At 34.5% G+C, this 13,458-nt stretch overlaps 1 protein-coding gene across 1 annotated transcript; it reads right to left on the bottom strand.

Annotated features, from left to right (window-relative positions):
• Positions 1-2,112: 2,112 nt before the first annotated feature.
• On the bottom strand, positions 2,113-7,264 carry LOC128018517 (transcription cofactor vestigial-like protein 4). Its single transcript, XM_052604074.1, has 5 exons — positions 7,091-7,264; positions 4,712-4,835; positions 4,376-4,613; positions 3,075-3,150; positions 2,113-2,960 (listed from the first exon to the last, which is right to left on the bottom strand). Exons 1-5 carry the CDS (start codon positions 7,155-7,157, stop codon positions 2,653-2,655), a joined length of 813 nt encoding a protein of 270 aa, XP_052460034.1. The 5' UTR covers positions 7,158-7,264; the 3' UTR covers positions 2,113-2,652.
• Between the last annotated feature and the right edge of the window lie 6,194 nt (positions 7,265-13,458).

Raw genomic sequence — 13,458 nt, 5'->3', positions numbered from 1 at the left:
TGGGGCTCAGTTACAGCAGACCTGACATGCATGATAACAGAGGGAAAATGACAGCATAAATACATGTTTAGATCTTCAGCTGCAGAACGGGCATGATGATGCTAACTACAGCGGCAAATTATAATTAAAAGATTAATCTTCCATTTGAGTCACGATAACTGTGAACGGTTCATAATTTTATAGGGGCACCAAACAGAGGTTTAATTCTTATTCAAAAGATAATTTATAACATGACACATGGCACAGTTCATACATCACATGTCCAATAGGACAAGAGAATGTTCTTCTAATCCTGCAATATAACTAAATGGAGCATTTTGCTGAGGTTTCTCCTGTTTCCCAAAATTTTCTCCAGAGAAAAACCTAGTAATTTGACATGTGTCCTGTCAGGTTTTTCAAGTTTCTATTTTTATTTCTCCTAATGGATTGTTGGAGAGACACCTGAGACAAAGTGGATGCTAAAAAGGAAACATAAACAATTTACATTATGTCTCATATCATGAATGTTCTTCTATGATCATGCTACTCTATATTAACACTGTACAATAATCTGTTAACATTAGTTAGCTACAACATGAACTAACAACGAAACATACTTCTAAAGCATGTATTAACTGTAGTTCATGCCAATTTAATATTTACTAAAACATTATGAAAATAAAAAGTTGTATCTGTTTATATTACTTAACAAACCTGAGGTAATGATCTAACAATGAACAATTACAGTCTAATGTTAACAAAGCTTGATAAATAATGATGAATGTACTGTTTATTGTTAGTTTATGATAGTTAATGCATTCTAATGGGACCTTGATTTTTTTTTTTTTTTTTTTATCGAACTGCTTCTGTGTGCACATAGGTGGCATAAAAGCATGCAAATGTATGAAGCAATAAAACCAAAGTACCATAATGTTAATAATATTGTTAATCTTGCTGGTTACATTTTGTGGGGATCTGCTCTGCTAGACAATGATGTCATCTATACTAACCTTTCATTTGACTTAAAGCTGCCTTGAGGTGTCCACATTCCATAAGGACATCATGTTACCGTAACACCTTGAGATCTAAGCCACTGAGCATGAGTCATTTTGTTCTCTGAGAAACACTAGACACTACCCTGTATGAGGCCAGTCAAGCCTGCAACAGAGTATAGAAGGCAGGGCTTTTGGCAACAGAAAGACTTCTTTGAACTCTGTTCAGTGGCTTTTACTGTACCTTTGTGCCAGAAAATCTTCATTCAAACCTGTTTCTCAGCTTCTTGAACCTGATCTTGTGATTGACAAGTTTTGCATCTGATCTAACTGGCAGTTGATATTTTTTTAACAGGCATGGAAGTTGTTTTCCAACTGATTCCTATTTGTCATAAACAATCTAAAAAGGTCAAATCTATTTGTGATTTAGCTGCTGGCAAGGTAAGTTTACATATAAGTACTGGTAAACGCAACTTGAACCTGACCTCATTCAAATGATGACCCAAGTGTGCTTATAATGTTCTGACCCTCCCATAATGATCATTTACATAAACATAAAACATTTCTCTCTATTGATTTCTGATGGAGAAAAAAATCAACTACTGTATGACCCTTGCAAGTCTAAGGGCATTTAGCATGAAAGGCTATGTTAGACATAATGAAAAAAATCTAATGTCATCAATTAAAGACCAATTGATGACTGAATGTTAATCTACTCCATTAACCTGTTAGCTTTGTGCTTAAATGTTGATTACTTCAGAAGAAGAGCATAACTGTGTATTTTTTTGTTTACTTTTAAAATATTTGAAAAGTTTAAATCATTTTCTGTGGGGTGGTGAAACAGCAGTTTAACAATAAGGAAATTATTTGATTATTAAAAAGTGGCAGAGCAAGTTATTACTACAAGTTTGACGAGAGATTACAAAAACAAATCTATAACGTACACTGGAATAACTTGCGCGCTACTGTTAAAAAGTTTATGGTCTGTAAGATTTTTTACATTTTTTGAAAGAAGACTGCATTTATGTGATATAAAATTCAGTGAAAACAGTAATATTGTGAAAAAGATTTAGAATGTAATTTCTTTTTCCTGTGATAGAGCTTTTTACAAGCATTAATTCAAAACAAATTCTTCTACTAATGCGTTTAAAAAAATGTTTTTATTACAAATATGTACAACAGTAAAAAGGTTTGAAATTTACACAAGGATTGAAATGAACAGCAGTAGCCCATATAGAGATGCCAAACAGTTACCCACCTCTTTTCCCCAAGCATTTATTTACAGTTAAAACATGAAACTTTGTGACCTAGTAATTTTTGGTCTGTTTTGCTCAGTGCTCCTTTTAGGTCACAAGATTCTGGCACACTGTCTAATATAAATACGACGTATTAGCAGAAGAAAGCTTACAACAGACGATGAAATGTTACTAGTAATAATCAGTGCAATCACAGTCAACAAAATAAAAATCAGTGGCACCCACAAAACCAATGACAAAAGCCAACTCCAGCAATGCTTAGCTACCATGAAATGATCCATTCCTCATCTGTTCATGACAACTTTTGCAACATCAGTTGACTATCTCATCAATCTCCCTTTGGCTTTTTACAGCAGAAACACATGGGCCTACACATGCATCTTGAGTCCGTTTTGCCATATCTACATCTAATTCCTCTCTCTTCTTCATTTATTAGACCATAGGTTTAGTGCGGTCATGGTAGGACTGACTGAATCTTTGCGAGCCCTTTTGGGACTCTGGCTGTAGCCGGGCGAGTGGATGAAGGTTGGACTGCTGGGTGGAGATGAAGAAGATGAAGAAGAGGATGAATGGCAGGAGGAGGATGAATCTTTGAGCTGGAGCCATTTATCACCCAGCGCTTTGGCAAAGTGGTCATCTACAGATACGCTGATGGAGGTGGCTCTGTGGTAGTTCATCCCGAGACTCCTCTGGAAATGCTCTTCAACGTGGTCATAACTGTGCTGGGTAACAACTATAGAGAGAAAGAATCAGATGATGATGTTCAAAAACTATTCGTTCTGATGAAAAAATCTACACAGATATGTTGAAGGAGGAGCGCCATGGTCTTTTGCAGCTTTTTACTTACTAGTGGACTGATTGCAGCAGTCTTTTTTTGTTGACCTTGTTGCAGAGGAAACACAGGTGATGACAGACGGCCGTGTCTGAAAAAGACAGAAAAGGTCAGCAAGTCCTTGTCGCAATACATTTTTCCATCCCTCCATCTATAATGACTAGCTAATTAATAAAACTGATGGTAAAAATGGGAAAACTAAAAGCACAGGATGGACAGTGATGTTTGTGGTTAGGGGTTCTTGACTATTTCTCTCTCAGTGCTGATGCCACTAGCAGGTCAACAGCAGCACTGGTGTGTTGAGACTTGTTGACAACATTCCTCCACCCATCGCTCACATTTTATCCCTGAATCCGGCTGGATTGCATATCTGAGACAGGCAGAGGCCTGTCCGCACTAAAGAGCCACTCTCTCAAGAACACAAAAGTGCCTTCCTGTATTCTGTTGTGTCTCATAGATCGTGAGTTAGGATGAACAGACCGCGGTGGCCTCAGGATAGACTCTAAGAAGAGGATGCATGTTCAGTCAGCACGTACTGCTGAAAGAGGGGATGCGGGGACGGAACAGCCACAAATTGGTCTTTTAATTAAGAATTAGCACTATGGATTAGTTTTGAACACTACTGCAAGAACTCTCACTAATGTCTGGAAATATTTACAGAGTTTGATACAATATTATTTTACATATAATGTTTTAATGTATAAAACATATTTCTATCATATATTAAAAGTAAAAAATAAAATAAAAAATATGATTATTAATAATTAGATTTAATTGGTACAATATTATTCCACTATATATATATATATATATATATATATATATATATATATATACATACATTTTAATTAATATATATATATATATTTAAATATTTAAAATCAATTGTTTATTCATAATTATATGTAAATACAATTTAAGAACAAATCTGATGAATTAACAAATTGTATTATTATTATTTCTTTAGTTTGAGCTTATTATTTAATTATAATTAAATTATATTTTATTATATTATTTCACAAATAATGCTTATTAAGGTACTGATCTATACATATACTTATCATTTAATTAAATATTATTTAAATATATGATAATATTTAAAACACCTAAAAATCATATATTTATATAATTTTTTTTTATATATTTTTGTATTGTTTTTAAATCACTTGTTTTTTTAACAATTATATTAAATGGTTTAATTAAACAAAACAAAACAAAAATAATACTACTACTAATAATAAATATTGCTAATAAACATTGCATTTTAAATTAAAGCATGCCATAAGTTCAGCTGAATTACCAATAGTAGTAATCACCTGTATTTGTCTGACTGTTGTGCCTTTTTTCTGGCTCTCTGTTTTCTCTGGTTCTGGGCGTGGTTTCTTGATTAGGGCCAGAGGCTCATCCATGACTGGGGTGGAGTACACTGGGCTCGGGATCAGGTGAGTGGGGCTGGCCGTTGGGCTCCATGTGGATGTGGGGCTTTCAGGAATACTGAACACAGATGATCTGCGGGCACTGTTGGCCAGGCTCTTGCTAAGGGCCCTCTCTCTTCTGAAACAGAAAGTTGAAAATAAATGAGCAAACTAACTCTAAGTCCCTCTTAATCTACTGGGCATTGGTTCCTTGTTAGATGTTGCACGGCTCATTACCTCTCCTCAAGTGTCCGTCCTTTCTCAGAACTGTGTTTGCGTTTCATGGGATGTGTAGGGCGCATCCGCAACCTGTCGCTGGTCATGTGGCGAAATCTGTCTTCACTCCTCAGATTGGGCTGTCCTGTGAAAAGATGAACACAGCCCCGTGTGACTACAGATATAATAAATGACATCGCTGCAGGGTGCTCACACGGTCATTGCCAGTCACCGTAAGTCATTCCCTTACTAGTGAAAAGGTGTGTTAAACAAGTAAACAACTGACTCTTAATCCTTGAAATTGCATCACCGCATGTGTATCTTAATTGTGGGAAAAAACGTTGTTGGGCCACCGTTAAATGTAAACTCCGTTAAGTGGCAGAGCAAGATCAACTGGCTCTGTGAGTATTACTGTAGAACTACCCAGCTGATTCACCCCTAACGGTAAATGTCATTCAAATTTGGAAAACGTACAAGCTAAAAAAACGACAACAGTGAACAAACGAGGATATCACTTTGTTGTTCGTACTGCTTTGAGGGGCAAAACAGGCTTTGTGGGTTAAGGCATGTGGCTCACAGCATGTTTACCCAACATAACGATTGTAACAGACTAATCCAAACTGACATACACAGCACCATTCACATGCTAATATCACAAACAGTGTCATGCAAAGGTCTATATATTAAGGTCACAGTTCACAATCTGCTACATGCTACCAATGATAATGGTTTTAAAGCTTATTAATAGCTCTCTGACAATTTCTAGTCTCAAAATGACCGGTTATGTTGGATTTACATTTTTTTTTATAAAATGATAAACCATTAAACAACCTAAGACTGGACCAAAAATAAAACAAACACAAACATGTGTAATTATAAGCCTACACAGAATGTAACATAATTACAGAAATATAATATAATAAAACATCCCCCTCCCCCACCCCTTATCTAAGTAAAAACAAAAAGAAAGATAGGTCTTAGCACTTGCAAAAAACATAGATTGTCTACATTGAAAGTATGGAAACTGTTGAGCTACTGTACAGATGTAAGCCTATACAACCCTGACTCTTTAGACAAATTTTAGTTTAATATTTTTATTATTAAATAAGTACTCAAACGATAATGCTTATTAAAAATATCCTTTTTGTTTCTAATTAACAAGTACCATTTTGAAGCAGGATTTGTATACCTGTCCATTGCATTGTGTTAACATTGCCCCTAATATTGCATCTTATGAAATAAGAGATTTCACAACATCCTTTATATTTACTTCAGAATGAGGTTAGAGATTTTGTGCGGCTGATAGTGACTTACGGTAACTTACACACCTTCATGGTAACTTAACGCTCATGAGTCATATACCACATTCAGTGTAAGATTTTATAAGATAAGATTTTGCAAGATTTTATCAGATTTTATACTTAAACATCTGCCACAACGATCATTTGACTCCTAACTTGCTGAACATTTTAGGAAGTAATTAAAAGAAGATCATGGACTATGGACATCAAATTACCAACATATTAGACCAGTCAGGACCTGTGTTGATTTGATCGGTGATTAACATCGGAGGTATTTTACCACTGCATGAATTCAGTGTAGCGTTAGGGGCTATCAGACTTCAAGCAGATAACGTTTACTAAATGCTCAAATGGCTTAGGTGATGGGGAGGCATTGTTGGCAGAAGCCTCATTCACTCACACACTCACACTCACACACACACACACACACTCACAGATCTCCCAAGCAGTGGACTGTGACAAGGCAGGTTGACTCTGCATGACAGAGGATGGGGGATTGGGTGTAAACCACACCTTAACCCTTGACTGATGACTGATTTTACTGCCTCAGGGAGGGATATTTTTCAAGGGGAGATTTAAGACAAAAAAACAGACCCACATCCTTTTTTCTTATCTCTTTCATTTGCAGTTTAAAACATAGATCAAGCATGTCTTCATCTCAACTTTCCTCAACTAACCTTCAGAATAAGAGCATCATAATTTAGTCATTAGTTGTTTCTTATTTGAATACTTTCAAATATTTTAAGATTATTTTTTAAATTGTTTACACTTAAATATTTAAATGAAAATAAATGTACAAAAACTTGTATAACATCATCAAAAATGACAGTTCGTGATTATCAATTCCAGCTGCATGGAACATTTTCATGTTATATTGTGCATTTAATCTAATAATAATTATTGTTATTGTTTTCAAATAAACAATGCAGATAACATGCACACATAATGTTATTCTTAGTTTAAACAAAATAAACAATGCAGATAACATGCACACATAATGTTATTCTTAGTTTAAACTAAATAAACAATGCAGATAACATGCACATATAATGTAACTCTTAGTTTAAACCGGTATTAAGATGTAAAATGTGATAATTACCATCTAAGATGTACACTTTGAAGCCACTGCTCATCCGGGTAATGTAGTGTAAATTAGTGACCGCCATTCCTAATCTTCAGGGTTTTCTAAACAGTGCAATGCTCCTAAATAAGTTGAGTTGTGAGCGGCAGAATGGTTCCTCACTCCGTTTTAAATTGTCACTGAGCTCAAGTGTTCTGCGCTTACCATGATCATGCTTCTCGGGATTCTTATTGGACGGTTGAAGGCCAGCCCTCTCCCTCTGCCTTTGTATGCATGAGGCGACCTACCACCAAAGGTGCCTGATGGGAGGAGACAAAAGAGAAGCTGTGAATTGCCTGCTGTCTATCACCCCCACCACACCATATCGCCCTCAACATGGGCTAAAAAATGACAGTTGAAATAAAATTGCAAATAAAATTAGCAAAACAACAAAAAAACATATATTGCTTTAGTATATTACAGAGCTTTGGCATCACAATTATAAACCCAATCATGCATGAGATGTTCAAATTTAGATGTAGAAGTGTGTATTACAGCTAGGGACCGTACACGTGATTTATTAGAAACACTTTGGGAGACAAGCAGCTTAAAATAAAACAATCAGGTGGTATTCTAGATCTACCCTCTTCTCCAAGTATCAACATGCCAGGACAGAGAGATGAATGGTTTCCTTGTCATATTTTCACTGTTCTTGTGAAACACATTTATTAGAAACTTAACATTTGTAAAGACTACTTATTTATTAGAATACATTTAGAAACAGATAGACTCATATAAGGCCAACCGTACTCAAATTGGAACTTTAAACAGAATTATTAGCTTTTGAATAATAAAATAAAATATTTACAGGATGCAATTAAATATTATTAAAAAGTCAATCATTTTATACATACACAAAAGGATTGGTACAATGTTTGTATGTTATTGAAAGAAGTCTCAATAATTTTCACCAATGCTGCATTTATTTGATCAAATCATGAAAATCATGAAATATGATTACAATGTAAAATAATGTTTTCTAGTATATTTAAAATCTAATTTATTGCTGTGATGGCAAAGTTGGAATTTTAGCAGTCAGTAGCAGTCTTCGGTTTCACATGATCCTTCCGCCATATTTTTTTTTAATATATGCTGATTTGATCCACAAGAAAATTTATGCTACTTAATTTTTTTGGAAACCAGTCTTTTTTTTTCAGGATTTTATGAATGGTAGTCTATATTTGGATATGGGATTCTATTCTGGGATTTAAAAACTCAAGAGAATAACAAGGATTAATCAATGAAATCAAAATGAAAGTAAATTTGTGACACTGATCTGGTGAACTTTTTTCCACTGAAGCTCAAGATGGTCTTTGGAAATCTCAAATGATTCTGGAGAAAAGCTTATGGCATTTGTTCAGCTCAAGTACTTCTGTCATTCCAGGAATACCAAACGAAACATGATGACACTCTGAAATTATGTTTCAGATGATTTATTTTTTAATTAAACTTTTTACTCAAAAGTTCACTAGTAAAATGATTTTCAATTAAGTATTATAAAATACTAAATACTAGATTCAAAATCAATAGATTTCGGAACCTAACCATAAATCCATTTGGAACTTTACTATCCCACTTTTCCTTCCCTGGATCCTTTTAGAATCCACAAACAAGTCTTGCTCTGTCTTTTGTTTCCTCTCTAGGAGTCACCACCTGTCGACAGCCCCTCCCCTGACTTAATCTAAAATCTCACCTGACTGCATTTTTCAGAGTGTTTAGCCCACCTGAGCTGGAGTCATTCCACCATCTTGCCCATACATGCAGTTATGTTGTCAGTTCCCAACCTTTATCCATCGGGCCTTTTCTTTCCACAGATTTGTTTCTCCTATTTCTGTTTTGGCAGAAAGACAAAGACTTCAGAGTGCTGAAGACAGCTTTGTACAGCGTGATCCTGCCTGAGCATGCTAAAGCCACAAATGCTTCCATACATGACTGAAACACACTCCCTCTGGACACAGTTAACCCCATTTGCATTACAAGGAAGCCATCATAGTGTTACAAGTGAATGCTGCTGCTCTACATAAGGACAACCTTAAAACATGACAATTTCTTTAATTAAAAAGGTAATACTGTTACACTTAATACAGGTAATTTACCATTGGAACAGTGCAAGCACTTTCTCAAAACTCGGACTCATGCGCCGTTTATTTTGTAACATTCTCTGTGACTGTACTGTGATTGATTACCTCTCACTGTACCTGCGAATTAACACTGTAATAATCAACTACTGTAAATATTTACTGTACTTACTCCCTATCATTATTGGATTGTCATCTATTTTATAAAAGCATTTCCCAGGATGCCACACACAGTGCAGCTGCGTCTCTGTAAACCAGTGAGAAAAGCTTCTCACAATCATTCTAGTGCTGGAACGTCAAGTTCGGTTAAAAAGGACATTGTTGAGCTGCTTATAGAAGGTTATGTATATTTTTGAACATATAGTGACAGGCCAAGATAAAACCTTTGACTGTGTTTGTGCTGAATGAATGAAGTGTAAAGCTTTGCACTGCAATGAAATTCCGCCGCTGCTTGGAGGCGCGTGATATGGGAAGCGGCGCCCTCCTGCGGTAGAAATCAAGAACAGCAACAATTCATGCAGTTCATCCTGTCGGATGCAAAAATATACACAATAATATTTCAGTTTTGGTTTCTGTGCTTCTTTGGAAGTACTAAAGAGTGTGTTTAGCGCAGAGAAGAAGAAATGCCCACAGAACAGGTAGAGCACCTAACGTTTTTTTACGAGTAAAAAACTGTGGCCTGAAGCAAGTACTGTTTTAAGTAATGACACAATGCAATGAGACCATTCGTACCAGAAAAGATACTACAATTCATCCAACAGTGTGTATTTGACTACAGTAAAAAAAATAAAAATAATAATCTATAGCATATCCACAACAATGCTACAATAGCTTTATTTAAGGATGTATTTATTTGCATGGCTCTGGTAATGACTCTTTTTTTTTTGTTCAGTTTATAAAAAAGTGTAGCATGATTTCACACTTCCATAATGTATTTTTGGCATAGTAGTCATATGTATAATATTACTATTTTTTTCTCTATGGTGTTTTTTATTTTTCATTATGAAGTGATTCAATATTGTTTATTTAATTTTACTATAATTTAGGTTATTTTTATTTATATATTTGCGTAAACCTATAAAGCCTTTGCAGAATAAGCATTATTTTAACAAAAGGTCAAGTATTTGCATCTTGATGGCTGTATGTATGCGTATAGGTGTTAATAGTGTCTGTTGTCTTCAATTGCACAGACTGTCTGAACTATTCACATGTTTGTTTATGAATGCTTTTGCTCATTCACTAATGGAACAGCTTTGTGAAGGCGGGTATAAGCTTCCTTTGTTAATGTAATGGCTCAGAAATAGGGTCAACACCAGAAGTGGCAATTCACTTCAATTCACGTCATACGTACTGTGCACTGTATGGAGAGACTTGAACAACTGGTTCCTGCTGGAGAATAACAACTGTTTTCTCAAGGGAATCCACTAACAAGGGAAGGAGGATGCGGTGCAGAATAATTGAGTTTTATATCACTAAAGAGTGTGAGCTATTTTTTTGTGTGTGTTTCCAGTGCTTCTGTAATAAAACCAAGAAACTAGCCTGAGAAAAGCCTCAAGAAAAAAATCTGTACACCATACACATAGCAAATACAGCCAGCATATCAAGCTACAGCAACATTAAAATGGTAATTGGATATGATGTACACTGCTTGAAAAGTTTGGGGTCAGTGCGATTTTTATTTTTGAAAGGAATGCATACTTCTATTCATTACGCATTAAATTGATCAAAAGTTATCATTGTTACAAAAGATTTGTATTTCAAATAAACGCTGTTCTTTTAAAATCCTGAATTTTTTTTATCATGGATTCCACAAAAACCATAAGCATAAGAGATTTCTTTCAAAAATATTTTATTTTTATATTACACATATATATATATATATATATATATATATATATATATATATATATATATATATATATATATATATATATATATATATATGTATGTATGTAAGTAAATAAATAAATAAATATACATATAAAATTAACAATATTTTTAATATAGACATGTTGCTTACGGTCAATATATATATATATATATATATATATGTATGTAAGTAAATAAATAAATAAATATACATATAAAATTAACAATATTTTTAATATAGACATGTTGCTTACGGTCAATATATATATATATATATGTATGTAAGTAAATAAATAAATAAATATACATATAAAATTAACAATATTTTTAATATAGACATGTTGCTTACGGTCAAATTAAGCATGAAAAAAAATGTGTACTGTTTAAAATGAGATCCTATAAAAGTTAGAAGTCAGTAGACTTATCATATTCCCAAACAGAAACTGAGCTTTAAACAACTTTTCCATCTATTAATTATTTTAAGTTTTCATTAGGCCAGTAATTAAATATGCATATATATTATTTTTGTCCCTGTCTCTTTGCAGATGTAGAGCTTGATCAGAAGGGAAAGGGGAAAGACCTAGGAATTGTAGCCTGCAGGCTCACTGGTGTAAAATCTGAGATTGTATTGTGTGCATGAAGATGCTAATTGTGTTAATGTGGGTGTAACTGATTCACCACTAAAGTAAAGCATGTGGGCAATGATTTGTTTATTGACAAGGTTTGTCTGACAGAAATGGCCATAGCAATTATGCTTAAGAACCTGGAAAAGTGACAAGAGAAATGAATATGAAATGGATAAAAATGAAGATGTGCATCTTTTAGAGTCATACAAACACAAAGGCCATGAATGTGTTGTTAATGTATTGTGTTGCATTGGGTGGAGCCTGTAAACATTTAGGTTCCTTTCTTTTGAATCTCATTGAGGCCATTTCCTGATAAATTACCTCACAGGGGACATGGGGGCTACTTGTCAGACAGTTTATTTTCACAAATGTTTGTCTTTACTAGAAGTGATTTTGCTATTGATTTCAAATGCTTAGTTCAAAACTGTATACATATATATATATATATATATTTGTTAATTCTGTTCTCTGAACATTAAGTCACAATTCATTTTATTTCATAATAGCTCTTGGGTAAACAGGTGAATACAATAAAAACACCCTGACATACAAGAGTCAAGTAAATAATGAAGATGAATTTGATTTGAAGGCTTGAACTGTGTGCTCAGGACATGGATATTTTTTATTTTCATTTTATGCTGACTTTAAGGTATGTTGACTGTACAGAAAAGGGGTATATGTCAAGCATAACCTGACCAAACCGTAAAAAGATCCCATTGCATTTGCTTGCCGGAGAAAGTGTTAAAAGTATGAACTGATGCCAATATCTTTGGACTTTTAATGTAATCATCTATTTTAATTGTCTGCCTTTTTATTCAATGTTAATATCCGAATGTTAGAGAGAAAACAAAAATTTTAGATATAAATCTGCACATGTGATGAACATCAGTTATGATGATCATCTTTGTTATCTTCATTGAAGGCATCTTGAGTAAAGCGTCTCCATATTTAAGCTCATACAAAAGACCTGAACTGGAAGCGAGGTGACATGTTTTACCGAATACAGAAGTTTAATAAAGCACATAACCCCCAATAACATTTTAATAGGATTTTTTGTTGTAGCAAAAAGTGTGACAACTAGCCCCAGTCTTTCCTGTTACCACAACATCAAGAACAAATAGATTCCCTGTCCAAGGTGCTGAAAACACAAACATGGTACTGAGTACAGAGTATTTCCACAGTCACTGTCCAGAGTACTGAAAAACCATCCTTGCTTTTCATAGATGCTGTATTTGAGAACATTATATCCTATTCCCAGTTGTTCCTGAAAATAAATTTCAAGGTGCATAAATTGCCCTTTAATAATAATAATAAAACAATTTCTAACACTGCTCCAACATCCAATAATAGTAATATTATTATTTCAGATATATATTTAAGATGAACACTCATAATTAATCGTCAGTTATCTGAGGCTTTTCTTCAAAGCCCCTTACAGCATCCCTATATCGTACAAGGTCAATCCCGAGGGAACAACCTGGGTTTAGGTGTGTTGCTCAAGGACATCATGGTGAAAGTTCAAGGATGGCCACAAGCAGAGTCTGAACCTACAACTTTTTAGTTACAAGCTCTTTAATCACTATAGGCAGGACCACCCACTGTCAGTGATGTTCAGTTGATGTCTCTCGTTTCCTTAAAATGAACACAAGCACATGTCAAATTCGTCTCTCCTCACTATTCATCAATTTACGCATCTAACCAACCACATCTGTCCCGCGCGTAAATAACGTGCGCAACGGGGAAAAACTCACGATGGTTCAGAAAAATGACGAGG

The sequence above is a fragment of the Carassius gibelio genome, chromosome A8, assembly GCF_023724105.1.
Source record: "Carassius gibelio isolate Cgi1373 ecotype wild population from Czech Republic chromosome A8, carGib1.2-hapl.c, whole genome shotgun sequence".
NCBI lineage: Eukaryota > Metazoa > Chordata > Actinopteri > Cypriniformes > Cyprinidae > Carassius > Carassius gibelio.
Note: the sequence above shows the minus strand (reverse complement) of the source record. Positions and strands in the feature narration are given on the sequence as shown.